We start from the raw sequence: 17,698 nt of genomic DNA, 5'->3' as shown, positions 1-17,698 counted from the left end.
AGCTTAATACTTATTTCATAGCCAAGGAAACTCCGGTCTAAAAAGTTCTAGTAACTTGCTCAAAGTTGCATAATAGTCCATGGCTAGACCCCTGCCTTCCAATTTTTAATATCTGAGCCTTTTCTTCTATGTTGTATACTTTGCCAAACAATTTTGGAAATATTCTTGTGGGCATCCTGCATGCTGGTTCTTTTACTCTGAATTATTATGATATTTATTTCTACTTAAGTGAAAGCATACTTTTTTTCAGTTTTTGGTTTTTTTAATTTTTTAATTTATTTAATGTTTTTATTTATTTTTGAGACAGAGAGAGACAGAACATGAGCAGGGGAGGGGCAGAGAGAGAGGGAGACACAGAATCCGAAGCAGGCTCCAGGCTCTGAGCTGTCAGCCCAGAGCCCGACGCGGGGCTCGAACTCATGGACTGTGAGATCATGACCTGAGCCGAAGTCGGATGCTTAACTGACTGAGCCACCCAGGCGCCCCTGTTTATTTTTTTAAAGTAAGTTCTCTGCCCAATGTGGGGCTTGAACTCACAACCTCGAGATCAAGAGACGCACCCTCTACCGACTGAGCCAGCCAGCTGCCCCAAACATAACTTTTCTCTAGCCTTTTTTATATGTAAACTTGGTTAAGCTCATGGGTAAGAACAGTACATCTCTTTTGATACTACAGCTGAATATACAATCAAACCACATGTCAGTACCTTCATGGATTATTTTCTTTTTTTCCCTGGAGTTACTAACCTGAAACTCTGGTTTAGTTCTCCACCCAACCTTAAGAATCACAGATACTGTAGAAGCTAGGATCTATCCATCTTTTGAGACTTCATCAGTTACTATCATGAAAACAAAGGAATTTTCCCCCAAAACATGAAGCTATAACATAATATCAAGCATTGTTTTCCATACTATACATGCATTCCCTTCTCTCCCTCTTACACCTCTGTTTTGGCAAAAGCCCTATCCCCCTTCTTCTCCATTGAGGAAACTGTCTCATGGAGAGCCTGTCTGATTCCTATGTCCTAAAGAATTATCTTCCTTGATTCTCACTAGACAAGCCCTGCTCTTGATTCCAAGACTTCAGGATTCTAAGAAACCCAATCGAGGGGGGTTATCCAACTGCTAATCCTTCTGGGTGTGAATTACTTGTTTCCTTTGCCCCTTCTAGTCAGTGGTTCTCAATTTAGTGTGCTTAAGAATCACCTGCAGAACTTAAGTAAAAAGTAGATTGATAGGCCTTAGCTCTAAAGTTTTGGGTGTTTTTTTTTTTTTTTTTTTTTTTTTTTTTTAACAAGCACCTCATAGGATTCTATGTTAGTGTTTTTCAGGTTTGCAGCTAGTACAGCAGGATTAAATGACTTCTCTGTTTCAGACCCTGAGTTAACCATACCATATATGCAATTTCATTTCAGCATCCAATTACTTCAGTAGGTATGAGTGATCCTTATTTTATGCAAAAGGAAACTGAGGCTCAAAGAGGTTAAGCAAAATGCCTATTTAAATGCATTGCCTTGCTAAAGCCATGTTTTTTATTGCTTCCATCCAACCCTGCTGAAGGGTTTAGTGTGAAGAAAGGATGGGGCCTAGAATGTCTTAGTGAAAATTAGTTGTTTATCTGTTTTATTTCTTCCATAAATATGAATGTTGTCTGTGGCAGGCACTGTAGAGGCTCTGGGGATACAGAGTGAACAGGACAGAAAGAGTCCCCACCCTCCTAAAGATGATCTATCACAAGAGCCAGGCATAAAGCAAATAATTACAGAAGTACATTTGAGGGGCACCTGGGTGGTTCAGTCGGTAAAGTGTCCGACTTTGGCTCAGGTCATGATCTCATGGTCCGTGGGTTCGAGCCCCCCGTCGGGCTCTGTGCTAACAGCTCAGAGCCTGAAGCCTGCTTCAGTTTCTGTGTCTCCCTCTCTCTCTGCCCCTCCCCTGCTCACACTCTGCCTGTTTCTCTCCCTCAAAAATAAATAAACATTTAAAAAAAAATTTTTTTTTAAAGAAGTACATTTGGTTGCAGTTCTGACTAGTATTATTTATTTCGTGTTTTCCTAGGTCCCCATCTCTCATCCAGTGGTTGGAAACTGATGATAATTAATAGATAATTAATAATAAATTTGCCCTCGGCAAGGTCTTTCTTTCTTTCTTTTTTTTCTTAACCTTGTTTATTCCAGAGGCCACTTAAAATTAGAATAGGAGGGCTCCACGACATGGGTAAAGACGGAGTGTGTTAAGCCCAAGGCTTTTAGTAATTGTGTTGCCACCAAGGAGCGGTGGTAGTGTGGGCAAGGCTCACTCTCTTCCTGAGCCTTGGTTCCCTTGTCTACGGTATAAGGGAGCAGCTGTAGGCCTCTGAGGTGGCTTCACGCTTTGGGGTGTCTCCGAGTCTCTGCTGGACTGAGACGGGGGGTGCTGTCGGGACCTGAGGCAGAGACCAGAAGCAGCCCCTGACTGTGTGTGCTTTCTGCAGGAATGCCATGCTGAGCCTTTGCCTTGAGAATGCAGAGCTGAAAGAGCAGATAGGAGAAGCAATGTCTGACGGATGGGAGATAGAGGAAGACAAGGAGAAGGGCGAGGTGACGCTGGGAACTGTGGCAACCAAGGGGGGTCTGAATGAGAGTAGCCTTCAGGCCGAGTTCAGAAAGCTCCAGGGAAAACTGAAGAATGCCCACAGCATCATCAGCCTCCTCAAAGAGCAGCTGGTGCTGAGCAGCAGGGACAGGGATAGTCCACTTAGTCCAGAGCTCCTCGTGCGCCTGGCCCAGGAGATCGACAGGATGAATGCAGAGCCGGGCTGTTTTCCTGAGAAGTCCCAATGCCAAGAAGAAGAGCACGTGACCACGAAGCCCTGCCCTAGGCCCCAGAGCCTCAACCTTGGGGCTGCCCTCGCAGGGGCTGCCGATCAAGTAAGTGCGGAAATAGATGGAATGAAAGACCCTTGGAGAAGGGCTGGAGGCAACACTTCCGTCCTGTGGGTCAGGAGGGACTGAGGGAAGGGCACCTTTGCACCACGAGCAGCAGCAATGTTCCTCACGCATTCAGCCTTTAGAAAGGCTTTTACAACATCATGTCATAAACATTACTTGAGTAATTAATTTCTCATACGTATTTCTGGAGTGCTTACTTTTCCAGATAACACAGTAGGCATTGGCAGCAGGCAGTAGGAGCTGGTCTCTGCCCTTTTAGTACTCAGAACAGTGGGGAGGGAAGGCGCGGAACAGATTATTTCATAGGATGCGGTCTAGGGATGCCTGGAGTTAAGGCAGCCCAGACAAGTGGTGTGTAATGACATCTCTCCCTTATCACTGCCAGTTTCGTCACAGCTCATCACAGGTGTCTGCTCCTGAGGCTCAGGAGGGGCTAGTGGGGTCCTCTTAAGGGGAGGGGCTTTGCTGAGGGTTCAGTAAATGGAGAATGTAGAGGATTCTGAGAGCAGGGAGAAACAAGCAGAGGTTTCTACCCCTTCTCCTTCTAACCATTGCACGAACATTCGAGCAGAGCTCCCAGTAGACTCTACTGGCGATGTGCTATGTGCTGTAGACACAGAGATGAATGAAACATTATCCCAGGTCTGCGGGAGCTCGGTCAGGAAAGCAAGCAACTGCCAGTGGCATGAGGCACGCTGTGACAGACCCATGCAGAGAGTCCACAAGGCTCAGAAGGGGCAGCGGCAGTTGCTGCACAGTGCGTGACCTCAGACCACCCTGGTGTCTGTGCTGGCTCTTTTCACAGCTGGATAACCAGCCCCAGGCCAGAGACCCTGGGCCTCAGTCAGAATGTGGCCTTCCTGGATCCACCAAGCACCTGCGCTCCCAGCTGGCACAATGCAGACAGCGCTATCAGGATCTCCAGGAGAAGCTGCTGATCTCCGAAGCCACGGTCTTTGCCCAGGCCAATCAGCTGGAGAAATACCGAGTCATGCTTAGTAAGTCTTAGGCCCATCGTCACCAAGGCGTCTGTCTTCTCCCCGAGAAGCTGTGTGCTCTGCAGACTTCACTTTTCTTCCCCAGACTCGAAACCAGTGTCATCCTGACTCCGGCCCTAGAACTGTGGAAGGTGGATATGTAACTTCAGTCTGCACGTGGCAGAGAAGAATAAAGAACAAAGCAAGTTTGCAGTGAGCATATAGGGAGGAAATGGGCTAACATCTAGGTCTGCTGATTTTTTTATGTTTATTTTTGAGAGAGAGAGTGAGAGAGAGTGTGTGTGCACGAGCGGAGCTGAGAAAGAGGGGGACAGAGAATCTGAAGCGGGCTCTGTGCTGACAGCAGAGAGTCCGATGTAGGGCTTGAAGTCACGAGCCGTGAGATCATGACCTGAGCTGAAGTTGGGATACTCAACTGACTGAGCCACCCAGGTGCCCCTAGATTTGCTGATTTTTGGTATAGTCAGCAAAATGTCTTACCTCTCTCGACATAAACTGATAGTTTCTCTCCTTCTCTTGGCACCAAATCATATTCTTCAAAAATACATCATCATCTTTGGTCTAGAATCCATGCTTTCCAGGGGTGCCTGGGTGGCTCAGCCAGTTGGACATCCAGCTTCGGCTCAAGTCACGACCTCATGATTCATGGGTCCCAGCCCTGCATCGGGCTTTGTGGTGACAGCTCAGAGTCTGGAGCCTGCTTCAGATTCTGTGTCTCCCTCCCCCTGCCCCTCCCCCATCCACTCTCTGTCTCTCTCTCAAAAATGAATAAACATTAAAAAAAATTAGAATCTTTCTGATAGAACTTCCTGCAGTGATACAAATGTTCTGTATCTACATCACATCTGCTTAGGAGTCATGCTCATTCAACTTGGGAAATTTTATTTAATTTTAATTAATCTAATATGAAGTAGTCCCATGTGGCTAGTAGCAATCTTACTGAACAGTGAGGATTTAGATGCTTTAGGACTCTATATTAGTTCAGCTCCATTCATGTATTTACTGAAACTTTGTGGGTAAAGCACTTGCTAGTTTCACTGGGGCTTCTAAGGATAATATACAATGCCCAACTTAGAGATGTCTGGTCCCTACAAAGCCTCGGTTGTTGTAGGTGAGATCATCGGCAGCAGACATAGGCTCAACCCCATGGAAGGAAGTCCTGCCTGGAGTGGGTGGTCTCTTCTCCCACTTGAGTCCAAAGAAGCACCCATCCCACTCTGGCCCTGACCTCCTACCCCCTGAGAGCTAGGGCGTGTGTCACTGAGGTTGAGGGTGTATGTGGGAAATTCAGATCCTCTGTAACACCCTCTGTCTCTTCCCAAGCAGGTGAATCCCTGGTGAAGCAGGACAGCAAGCAGGTGCAGGTGGACCTCCAGGATCTGGGCTATGAGACATGTGGCCGAAGCGAGAATGAGGCCGAGCGGGAGGAGAGCACCAGTCCTGGTAGGAGCATGAGGGCGGGGCTTACCTGTCCACCCACATCTGGGGGATGTTGGCCTGTCCCACCCCTGATGGGCTGGGGTTGGGGGTGGTGTTGAGGACTGAAGGGGACACAGGACCAGAGAGGACAGGAGAGTCTGGCAGAGAACTCTTGCCCCAAATGAGGCTGAGCATGAGTTTGAATTTCTATAATTAGTTTTCAACATACTGCCATTAATTAAAAGGAAAAAAAAAGTTCCATCCAACAGATTATTAGAAAAAGCTTACTTTTTAATGAAAAGACAAGATGAGCTGTTGGGGACGTGCTAACCCTAAGTTTAAAAAATTGTCCACAATAAAATGGCTTTGACTGTAGGGACACCCACCAAACAGAAATCGTGAAGAGAAGAAAAATGCTCAGTACAACAGAAGGTGACCAGACCTGACCTGCAGGGCCGTTGGGTGGGTAAGAAATACGATGTTTGAATGCTAGGAGAGTGCAGGGCCGAATAAAGTTCTGCTTCAACTTTTGCTCTAGTAATGATTAGCCCAGCCACAGAGCAGTTTTCAGCTACCGCAGGATATGCAGCTCTACTCAGGAAGATGTCTTTGTCTTTTCTCAGAGTGCGAGGAGCACCTGATGGGCTCACCGCTGGCCAGCCCCCCTGGGAAAAAGCCCTTGGAGAGCCATCGAGGGAAGCAGGAGTTCCAGGCGTGTGGAAAGTCAGAAGACATCTCTGTCCTCCATAAGGACATCAGAGACCTGAAGACCCAGCTGCAGAACGCCAACAAAATCATTCAGAACCTCAAGAGCCGGGTGCGGTCCCTCTCAGTGACAAGCGATTATTCATCTAGTCTGGAGAGACCTCGAAAGCTGAAGGCCGTTGGCGCCCTCGAGGGATCCTCCCCTCATAGTGTCACTGACGAGGATGAGGGGTGGCTGTCCGATGGCACTGGGGCTTTCTACCCCCCAGGGCTTCAGGCTAAAAAGGATCTGGAGAGTCTGATCCAGAGAGTGTCCCAGCTAGAGGCCCAGCTCCCGAAAACTGGAGCGGAAGGGAAGCTGGCCGAGGAGCTGAGGTCAGCCTCGTGGCCTGGGTAAGGAGGGCACTCTTTGGACCCTTGTTTAACTGATGCTGGCTAAGTTTGTGTTTGAGGCTGGGTAGCCCGGGCAGGTGGAAGAGAGGACCAGTCGGGGCAATCAGCAGAGCACCTGTTAACAGGCTAGGCGTAGATCTGAAGAAAGAACAGGTGGGCCCTGCTGGGAGACAGCAGCTCTCCGGCATTTCATCTCAGGAACCTGTTAGCAAAGTGACAGGATATGTGGTGTAGTAGTAAGACCGGCGTCAGACTGCCTGGGTTCGAATCCTACCTCTGGCACTTTCTAGCCATACCACTTACTTGGACTTTCTGGGCCTACTTCTTTTTCTTTTCTTAAAAAAAAAAAATATTTTTTAGTGGTTATTTATTACTGAGAGACAGAGAGACAGAGCACAAGCATGGGAGGGGCTGAGAGACAGGGAGACACAGAATCTGAAGCAGGCTCCAGTCTCTGAGCTGTCAGCACACAGTCTGGGCTTATTTCTTTATCTATTAAATGAGGATAGTAAGAGAACCTATCTCAAAGCCTGGTTGTTAGGTTTAAAAGAATTAGTAAGTTGGGCCTCCGACTCTTGGTTTCGGCTCAGGGCATGATTTCACAGTTCGTGAGTTCAAGCTCCATGTTGAGCTCTGCACTGGTGGCTCAGAGCCTGCTTGAGAGAGATTCTGTCTCTCCCTCGGTCTGCCCCTTCCCCACTTGTACACACACACACACACACACACACACACACTCTCTGTCTCTCTCAAAAATAAGTGAGTAAACATTTGAAAAACAAAAAGAATTAGTAGAAGCACTTATAATTACATAACACATACTAACTCCTCAATACTATTTACCAGAACTATTATTGGTAGTGGTACTTTGTGTTGAAAACACTGGGTAGACTTCCATCTCGGTATCTGTCCTTGTTACCTGCACTGAGTGTCAAACCACTTAAAAAGCTTAGTGGCCTCAAACAATAGTTTATGCGGATTGGGCTCAGCAGGGTGGTTTTCACTGGGGGTGTCTCTCATGCAGTTGCCATCAGATGGTGGCTGGGGCTGGAGTCATCTGAAAGTCCTGAGTGGGCTGGGCGTGGCTTCTTCAATCACACATCTAGTGATGCAGTGCTCCTTGGCTTCTCTCTTTCTCCATGTGGCTTCTTGTCTTCTGGGGTCTTTCTTCCTGGTGGTGGCCTCTCATAGTATGGTGGTCTCAGGGTAGTTGCCCTTCTGCATGGCAGCTGGCTTCCAACAGACCAGAATTGGTCGTTGCCAGGACAGTTAAGAGCTAGACTTGGCACCGTATCACTTCCACTATAGTATCTTGGTCATAGTGGTCACAGAGCTTGCCCACATTTAAGGAGGTGGAGAATAGCCTCTACCTGCTAATGAAAGAAGAGGCAAAGGCATGTTGCCAGACACTGTGTGGAACCGGAACTTGTATAATGGCCATCTATAGATGGTCTTTGAAACAGAAGGCATGAAAGATTCCACCCAGACTTAGGACTAAGTCATTCTAATCACTGAATTTATTTTTTAGTATTTATTGGGTATCTATTTAGTGTTTATTGAGTATCAACTGTGAGTCTACACTCTACTAGTCCTGGAAGGAGTATAAACATTGCCACTGTATTGACCTTAGAACTTAGGATCTGTTTGGACATACGACTAATATGTATAAAACAGTGTCAGAACAATGGCATACTAAGTTGTTGTAGTCATTTGTCAGAGCAGGATATACTCTTAAATACCATCTTTGGTTTATGTGCCAGAATTCAGCTTGTGGGAGCTCCTTAGAGATATTCTCACAGAAATCTCTACAGAGGCCCAGGATTTAATATTCACTCTTTTTCATTCTTTTTCCTCTTCTCTCCTGCATTAGGAAATATGATTCCCTGATTCAGGATCAGGCCCGAGAACTATCCTACCTACGCCAGAAGATAAGAGAAGGGAGAGGTATCTGTTATCTTCTCACCCAGCATGCAAAAGATACGGTAAAATCTTTTGAGGACCTTCTTAGGAGCAATGACATTGACTACTACCTGGGGCAGAGCTTCAGGGAGCAACTTGCCCAAGGAAGCCAGCTGACAGAGAGGCTTACCAGCAAACTCAGCACCAGTAAGTTGGCCACAGGGCTTTGGCACATTCTCAGTCACTCCCACAGCCTTTTAACCCACGTCCTGCTTCCACTTCCTTTCCTGGGGCCACTACAGGATCAGAACTGGTTAGTGGGTGGGCATTGAGGTGGAACACATCTCAATGGGTTGGAGAGGCCATGATTGCAACTGCAGAAACTTGAGCACTGGTGGCAAGTGACCTTTAGGGAAGTAGGCTGTGTCCACCCAGTGTTAAGAGATCAGAGGACCTCATCATACTGAAAAGAGCCTGACCTGAGAATTTCAAGACCCACGCTGTGGCCCAGATGCTGCCATTAACTTGCTTTGGGCAATGGCTTAGTGTCTCTGTTTCTTTGTTTATTGCATGGTATCATACATGAGTATAATTCAAATATAGATAAAGCACCTTGCCCTTTGGACATGGTCTAGGCACCAAATGTCATAGTGCAAAGGCTGGGAATATTGGTTATTATTGGAGCCCTTTACTTCAAAAAAATTTCCTGAGAGCATCCAAGGGAATATAGCAGGATCAGTCTTCGGGGCCAATCATCCACATGCTGGTGGCAGGTACAGAGGTGGGACAGGGATGTCTGTCATCTCCTCAGAGCAAGAGTGGGTTCTACATGAATGCTATGATGGGACACAGAGCATACATCTGGGAATCCATCTATGGCAGGCTTGGAAGTTAGAATGTTCCAGAGAGAAGCTGGGCAAGTGCCTTTTAAACTTCTCTGCATTGATTTAGGGCAGAGGAAGTCACGATGCTGATACCAGGTCAGGGAGGTCTGCCTGGTGAGCTCAGGAGACCCTACAGGTCTCCCCTCTGAGGGCACAATCTGAAGCCTCTCCAAGCAATCCTCCCAAGCATCCTGGACATGCACAGAGGAGTCACCATTCTGTACCCACAGAGGCTCCTCCTGTAATGGGGGAAGTGGGACCTGTTTAATTTCTTACCATTTCTTTCTGAATTTGGCTTGCAGAAGATCATAAAAGTGAGAAAGATCAAGCTGGACTCGAACCGCTGGCTCTCAGGTAATTTGAGATAGGATCTGGTGAAGGAATCAGGAACAAGGCCCAGGGGGTCCAGGGTGAATGCAGCTTCACAAATCAGGGGGCAGGAAATGCTGATTGTAATGACTTCATTCATTCATGAAACATCTTACTGTTGTGCTTAGCCTAAGTCTTTACTCTCTTTTGATATAATTCTGTTGATTTCCATTTGCATCTTTATTCTCCAGACCCAGAGTCGGACTGACCCAAAAGTAAACTAAACAGGTTTCAGGGGCCCTTAGCACTCCGAAGCCCCTCCCCAGCTCTCCTCCTGTGTGTTTAAAGACGAGATGTGCAGTGCTGAGTTGGCTTACCCCGAGTTGAGTTGACAGCTAGCTTAATAACCGTCTAATCTCCTCAGGGAAAAAAAAAAAAAAGAATCAAAGAATCCATTCATAGGGGAAAGGCCTAGATGTTGCAGATCCCTGCGAGGCAACAGTGCCTTAGGAACCAGTTTTCAACAAGTCACTGCATATAGTCTTAAAATGTATGGTAAAATATGGACTCAAAATCCATTGTAGCCACTAGTTCAGGCCCCTTTGTGTCAGAAGTGTGCTTTGAGACCACATAGTGCTTTTCAAGATATGTGTGGTGAAGAACAAAGTGTTTTATTTTTGTTTTCACACATATGCGCTGGACCCTCAACCAACGAGATGATTCCACTTATACTGCTCTTGGTTGCCAATGGCAATGCTTACCTCCAATTTCTGTGCTTCTCTTCTTGGAGACTGGTAACCAGCAGGTGTCAGCCCACAGCTCTGCTGGGGCCACATTTGGAGCAGCAGTGCCTTAGAGGGGTGGCCGAGTGTCTGCCAGTCCCCAGAGTATCACGCGGCCAGTGCAGTGGGTGGCTGTTGTTCCTCCACCCCCTCACCCCACCTATTCTCTGCTCCTAATCAGAGATGGGTTATTTCAATGGTTCTTTGCAGGAATGGTTCCCTTGACTTCTGTGGTTTTCCCATGTGCCTTCATCAGGACTAGCTGGTCCGGTGACCTCGGCTTCACCTCTTGTTGCTTCACCCCACAGGCTCAGCAGGGAGCTGCAGGAGAAGGAGAAGGTGATTGAAGTCCTGCAGGCCAAGCTGGATGCCCGGTCCCTCACGCCCTGCAGCAGCCACGCCTTGTCAGACCCCCAGCGCTCTCCCAGCAGCTCCTCCTTCCTGTCTGATGAGCTGGAGGCCTGCTCTGACATGGACGTAGCCAGCGAGTACACACATTACGAAGAGAAGAAGGCTCCCCCCAGTCACTCAGGTAGCCTCCACTTTCTGAGTGGTACCGCTTTTACCTAGTCTGAGAGGAGACGTCCATAACCAGGCCTTATAAATCCACCTTGGTGTGTATCGGGCTGAACATGGCTGTGGGACCAAGCGCCAAGCATAGGCCCCAGTGGCTCAGGATCTTTTTTCTGCTCATGACTCTGGAGTTGTCACTGGGTCTCCACTGGATGTGCATGCTGGTGGACCCAAGGTGAACCACAGTGGGAAGAGGGAGAGGATCCTGGCAGACTTTTCTTCCCCACTGTCTCCTGAGCATGGACTGTCTGACTGACCTCCCTCTTAAAATGGGATATCTCATCCCTCCTGCAGTGATCTTGCTAGCTGCATTTCCTGAACGGTACCCCCCGAGTATCTGTCAGTGTTCACAGATGCTGTCGGGCCTGCCTGGTATTTTGGGAGGCGCCATTTTCATGGTCTGGGCCCCACTTTCACCTCTGAGGCAGCCTGCCTGACTACGGCAGCTATCTGCAAGCAAGAAAATGAACGCTGCGCACAGGGCTTGTGCTTGGTGCTTTCCCAGAAAGCAAGGCTCTGCCCTGGTACCCCTGGTTAAATATAAGGCCAGATTCCCGTTCTTTGTGGACCACCAAACATTTTCTTTCATTCATGGGTTTTGTAGATTCCATCCACCATTCGAGTCATTCTGCTGTACTGTCTTCTAAACCATCAGCAACCAGTGCACCTCAGGGGGTTAAGGCCGAACCCAGCAGCAACCCCATCAGCTTGCCAGCTCCCCAGAACCCCCCCCAGGAGGCCAGCCAGGCCCATCCAGGTATGCGACAGCCAACATGGCAGGAGCTTTGTCTCCTCTCCCTCAGCTGCCTCTTTGACTCTTTGTCAGGGACCAGTGTGTCCACTGTAAGGGGCTGGTATGCATCAAATCCTAGATGAAACCAAGGGACCATCCTAGTTCGCTAATTGTGTCTGAGTTTTGTCTTAAATATTTTAGAAAAATCAGAAATCTACAACAGACTTTGACCTGTGTACCCATTTTGACCAGCAGTTGGCCAATCATTTTAAAGCTAAACATTTTCATTTCTTTCCTTCACTTCGCCCTGGGGAGCAAAGAGGCCAAGTGATTCTCCCAGGATTACAGTAGCCAGAGCACAGAAAGAAATTCACAGCTATTGCTTGCCTATAAGCAATACCCATTTTATCCGCACTGTGGGCCTCAACAGCTGCTCAGGATGCTTCAGCGTCCTCAGCCAAGAGTCTTTTCATGTCACGTGACCATCCGTGGATTTAGCCCTTGCTGTGTACATGATGCATATCCTGGAACCAGTTCGAGGGGTACATTTCATTTACCTGTCCCAGCCTACTTGCCAGGGGTGTGCTGTTCATTTACAGCTTCGCACCAGTGATGGCCGGGAAGGGCAAAGCTTGTCCTCGCCTCCTCCCTCCTGCCATGACTGGCTGGTTTGTGTAAGGTGCCCCCAGAGAGCACAGTGCTTCCTTCTACTGCCCCATCTCTCCTGAGAACAAGTCAGCCAAAAGCTTAAGAAAGGGATGTGTCTGACTCTGAGCCTGGGCTCCCAAGTTTCTCAGGCAGAATAGGCAGCAGCTGGCCCAGGAAATCAATGGGGAAAAGCTGTCTGCCTAGCACCATGGACATCTGTGTAAATGCTTTGGGGTCAAGCAGAACAGAAGGCCAGGGGTTTCAAAATCAGAATGCCTCCCTGAAGGATGCCTGGCCTCTGTCACTTGGCAATGGGGGTGTCTTTGCAGTGTCGCCCTGATAGTGTGTCAGCACCCTGGGGCAAGGGATGTGATTTAGAATATAATCATCTTCCACGGGAGACATTCTCCACAGGTCAGTCTTGGTTGGTTTCTACTCCCTTTGTGGGCTACCTGCCATATAACTGTTTTTAGGAAAAAGGAGACAGAGTCAAATAACAGAACATCCCAGGGTTCCTAAAGACCTGTCTGTAGCTGGGCTGTATAATGGTCATCTGTGAAGATGTTTTTAAATGCAAATTTCTAAGCCAGACTCCCAAAGTTTATGACTTAGTAGATCAGGGCCTGAAGAATCTGCATGCATTAAGAACTTTTCTTAAGTGGTGTGAACACGCAGACAGACATGCAAGCTATTGTGCCTAAGTCACTTCAGCAAGACCTTTATTTTTCATTTGGTGAATGAACATGTTGATTTGAGATTCTGAGGTTTGTTTCTGCTAGAGTCTTGAATTACATGCATTAGGAAGGCACATTCCCCACAGTCCGGGCACGCTCCTGCCCTCCTTGGGGTGAGCCCTCATGCTTTCAGAAGAGTTCGAGGTGTAGGAAGAGTCTTGTCACAGGGGCAAGGGCCGGCAGGGACTCTTGAGAGCATTGAGGCCTGGCTATGCTGACCTGTCCGTGCCTCAGATGGCTGGGATGGGCTCTCGTAGCTGCCGGGGCTACAGTGGCACCACCTTGCCTTCTGTAGCCAGTAGTTTCTAAGAGGGCATAGGATATGTATGCAGGATACCGCTGGCAGGGGAGAAGGCGGAGAGGTCGGCCAGGCCTGCCTCTTGGGTAGCAATGCTCGCCCTTCACCACGTTGAATGATAGCCACCCCCCAAGGAGACATCTGGTCAGGGCACAGTCTCATCTTCTCAATCTTTCACCCATTCCTTTCTCTCACTTTCTTTCTAATGACATGTCTCCTTTCTCCCCAACTTTCTAGGCCTTCATTTTCCTTCCATACCCTCGCTGGCTAGCCTTCCCCAGGCACCACTGCCCTCAGCTCCACCCAGCTTCCTGCCCTTCAGCTCCACTGGCCCTCCCCTCCTTGGCTGCTGTGAGACACCCGTGGTCTCCTTGGCACAGGCTCAGCAGGAACTGCAGATGCTGCAGAAACAGTTGGGAGAAAGTGAGCACTTCCTGCTGCATTTGTGTGCTTGGCAACTGCAGCCTCGCCCTGTGTGGCTCTGCATGGCTTTGGCTTCGAGAGTGGAGTCTTAGAAAACAGCATAGGGCATGGGCTTCACCAGCGGATGGCTGAGGGACGGCTCTGCCTGCTTGTTTTGGAGATGTGTTTACTGTTATCTTTCTGGTGCGTGTGTCTCATTGGTTCCTCAGGCCCTAGACCTGGTCCTGTCCCCCTGCTGACAGTGTGGGGCCCCACCAAGTATGCTGGAGCCTGGTGATGTGTTTATTGTCAGGGCACGAGAGACAGCTTGTGTGCCGTGCCTACACAAGACACAGCAGCCATGAAGAAGATGGCCACTTTCAGGGGGACCCTTTCCATGCCTATTATATTCTCCTGCTGTGAAATGCTTTTAATCAAGTTCAGATCCTGACACCATCAGGTTGAGGGCAAAAAAGGTAGTAATGGAGGGATTCAGAAGAGGTGACAAAGCCCATATTCCTATTGCACAAGGTTCATTTCTACCCCTGGACAGGTGACAGGTGGGCGGCCAGAACCCGAAGCACAGGCTGTGACATCTGATTGTGAATTCTGCTCTCTGACTCCCAGAGATAATTGATCTTATCAGTTAGAGACTGTGTATAGTATCTTTTTGGAAAGACTTTGATACATGTATGGGCTGGATGCCGCATCACAAAAAATTTTGTGTGCGATCACTTATAGCTTAAAAAAATAAGAAAAACCCTCATGTGAGGAATTTGCCTTCTAGTAATGCTTTTAAAATAAACTAGAAATCACACTGAAGTTTCCTTAAAACCACATTATAAGCCTGTAAAAAAACAAACAAACAAAACACCTCAGGTGAGCCAGACATTGATGGTAAGGGTCACCACGCACAGCGTCCAGTGACCTAAGACCACAGCCAAGAATACATATATCTGAACCCCCAAATGTTGTTTATACTTGCTTATTTCTTTTGATAACCCTGAAAATGAATTCACTGTCTACTGTGTCTCAGTTTGATTCCCAGAACCAACTAGATAAGATCATTTTTAGGAGGGTTCGTACATCTCCCTTTATACAGCCAGTGAAGTCTCAAAGATTGCCCCCTACTTATTACAGCTTTGCACAGGTATAGCACTCTAGGCTTACCCAGCAACATGCGCCTGGGCTTGCTTTAGCTTACCTGAGCCCCACATGACTTGTGTGATAGGAAGAACCAGAGCAGGGAACTAGGTGAAGCTCGGGGAAGTCAAGGTGCTTGTTTAAGGTTACTCGTAAGTGGTTGAGATGGGCTTGAGTCCTTGTCTTCTGCTCCTAGTCCCATATTTCCAGTATAACTTCTCTGCCTACGATGGTTTTGAAGTTTATTTATTTGTTCTGATAGAGACAGGGGGGCAGAGAGAGGAGAGAGAGAATCCCAAGCAGGCTCCGCACTGTCAACGCAGAGCCCGACGCAGAGCTTGAACCCACAAACCGTGAGACCATGACCTGAGCCGAAGTCAAGAGTCAGAAGCTTAACCAACTGAGCCACCCAGGTGCCCCATAGGATGGTTTTGTTACCGTCCCACTCAGAGCATGTGGCTGAGCTAAACTTAAATTCTCGAAGCCCCTTGTGGCCATCTTTTCTTTTTCTCTTCAGAGATCCATGGAAAGTTCTGATGTCTCTGACCTAGAACTTGTTATTTTAGCAGTTCTGAAACCAACAATTGATGAATAACAAACTTGTCTCATGTCAAAGTGGCAAGAGTGTTCCCAGGCTTACTTTTCTTTTCCTTTGCCTTTCCATATTTGTCAGTTTGTCTTTGTCCAAAAGGAAAGATAGGAGACATCTGTGCATGAAAAAGGGTCTGCTGTTACGGGTTGAAGTCATGTCTCATCTGAACCATTGACCAGAGTTTGGTGAGGAAGCTTCCCCACCAGCTTTGGTGAGGAAGACTGTAGCCCTTTCTTTTTCGTTCTGACGCACAGTCCTCTCTGATGGACCACAACTTACCAGTGTTCCTTGTTTGCCTTAAACCGAGCTTCCATGTGGACAGTGGTGCATGGCGGCTTCTCAGGTCACTGTGGGGCAAAAATCTCCTTGTGCTAGAACCTGTCTGGTGTCTTTGCATGGTTTAGGGCATGTGCTCTGTGTTGTGTGGCCAGAGGAAACTGAAACATGAGAATACTGATCACTGGTACTCATAGACTTGGAACCTTCCATGACCTTGGTTAAAAAGAAGCTGTCAACAACCCCTGATTTCCCCTTTTGCCTTGTGTTGGGCTGGGGCAGAAAGGGGTGAAAGAGGTAGGAAACCACATCTTTACTGAATCCCAAGTAAGATTTAGATGCTGATATGTTCATCCCCCTCTTTAACTCCCAGTGATCCTCAGGAACATGTGGTATTTTGCAAATCGGGGAAGGAGAGACCCCTGACAGTACTTCTCAAACTTTGCTGCCCATTAGAATCACCTGGGATGATTTTAAAACATCCAGTGCCCAGGCTGTACCGGTTAAGGCAAAAATCTCCCGGAGGTCTAGGCCTCAGGATATACTTGTTTACATTTCCCAGATGACTCTAGTGTGTAGCCAAATTTGAGAACCAGTTACAAATGGAGATAAAAATTGACAAGTGCCAGTTGCATTAACCCCTCAGCGGAGTTTGGCTTGGTTGGAGGGAAAGAGGTTGGTTCCTCCTTGCTTGGGTGGAGCTACCTTCTTACTCTGCTGCCCATGCTGATAAACCCTGAAAGAAAGCAGCCTTCTGGACATGAATACCCTAAAACTACAGCCCTACCCACCTCTCTCTGTCTCTCCCACAGGCTGGGCTTCCTTTTATAGAAGCAGAGATGATTAGGCACAGGGGCAGGCCCATGATTTCCTAAGATCTAGGAAAGCATCAGCCTATGAAATGGAAGGTCCTACATCCCCCCATGGATGCTAGCATTGAGCACACCCATGAGCAGGAATGTGCCATATGCCCTGACTTTGGGACTGAGTTCTGCTGGAACTTCCCTGGACTCCATCATGAGGAATTACAGTAGAAGCCAGGAGTGGGGCCCCTGGACTTTTCCTTTGTGTACACTGGTGACTTTCGGATACTTTATCCATCCTCTCTGCCTCTTGGTGTCTCAGGTCAGCAAATACATGGGGTGGAAGGTATAGCCTCTAGGATATGGTCTTCATCTGACTGGTATTCTGCAACAGACTGGGATCTCCGACACCACACGTGTCCCCTTTAGTGTCCATTCTTAACAATCCCACACTTCCTTGCTGGTCCTGCCCTTCCCATACTCTGTTCCTCACTCATGTTTCTTTCTGCCCAGGCATCAGCACCGTCCATCCTGCTTCCCCAGCTGTGCTGCCGAGCAACCATGTAGAGGCCAGCTCCTCCCGCTACCTCAACCCTGCCCAGCCCCACTCACCTCTGAGAGGCAGTACAGAACTGGGCAGAATCCTGTCCCCTGGCTACCTTGGCAGCAGCAGCCAGTGGGATGTGATGAGGCCTCAGAAAGGGAGCGTGGCAGGCGACCTGTCCTCAGGCTCATCCGTGTGTCAGCTGAACTCCAAACCCACAGGTAAACACAAAGCTGAGCAGGTCGGCCTATGAGATGAACTCTCATTTAGAGTCTACCGCTCTCTTACCTGGGCCAGGGGCATTTTTTATTTCTCCTCTAGTCCCTGGCTCACAGAGTTGGGAGGAAATGAAAGGGCCCTCTCAGCTCAGCCCCACATTAGGTGAGCTCAAGCCCCACTCTGGGCTCTGTACTCTCTCTCCCTCTCTCTCTTCCTCTCTCTCCTCCTCTCTCTGCACCTTGTGGGATTCTCTCTTTCTGCCCCTCAGTCACCTGCACACTCTCTAAATAAATAAGTGAATGAATGAATGGATTTTTTTAAAGGTCTCAGTGCTGAACCTTTCTTTCTTTCTTTCTTTTGTGTGTGTGTGTGTGTGTGTGTATTTATTTTTGAGAGAGACAGAGTGCAAGCTGGGGAG

The 17,698-nt window shown here is 48.1% G+C and overlaps 1 protein-coding gene across 23 annotated transcripts in view; it reads left to right on the top strand.

Moving 5' to 3' along the window:
* PDE4DIP (phosphodiesterase 4D interacting protein) overlaps nucleotides 1-17,698 on the top strand; it is a 219,141-nt gene that overhangs the window by 184,191 nt on the left and 17,252 nt on the right. For 15 of the 23 annotated variants that reach the window (XM_019458032.2, XM_019458036.2, XM_019458041.2 and 12 more), the window contains 10 exons: nucleotides 2,473-2,908; nucleotides 3,735-3,927; nucleotides 5,254-5,370; nucleotides 5,970-6,444; nucleotides 8,312-8,547; nucleotides 9,527-9,578; nucleotides 10,624-10,847; nucleotides 11,493-11,645; nucleotides 13,539-13,724; nucleotides 17,031-17,282. In XM_019458032.2, coding sequence (XP_019313577.2) covers nucleotides 2,473-2,908; nucleotides 3,735-3,927; nucleotides 5,254-5,370; nucleotides 5,970-6,444; nucleotides 8,312-8,547; nucleotides 9,527-9,578; nucleotides 10,624-10,847; nucleotides 11,493-11,645; nucleotides 13,539-13,724; nucleotides 17,031-17,282 — 2,324 coding nt within the window. The remainder of the gene's footprint in view (nucleotides 1-2,472; nucleotides 2,909-3,734; nucleotides 3,928-5,253; nucleotides 5,371-5,969; nucleotides 6,445-8,311; nucleotides 8,548-9,526; nucleotides 9,579-10,623; nucleotides 10,848-11,492; nucleotides 11,646-13,538; nucleotides 13,725-17,030; nucleotides 17,283-17,698) is intronic. The other 8 variants (XM_053890505.1, XM_019458040.2, XM_053890523.1 and 5 more) reach the window with 3 other exon arrangements.

The sequence above is a fragment of the Panthera pardus genome, unplaced genomic scaffold (genome assembly GCF_024362965.1).
Source record: "Panthera pardus isolate Hobbes unplaced genomic scaffold, ASM2436296v1 HiC_scaffold_11, whole genome shotgun sequence".
Classification (NCBI taxonomy): Eukaryota; Metazoa; Chordata; class Mammalia; order Carnivora; family Felidae; genus Panthera; species Panthera pardus.
This window is presented reverse-complemented; position numbering and strand designations above follow the sequence as displayed.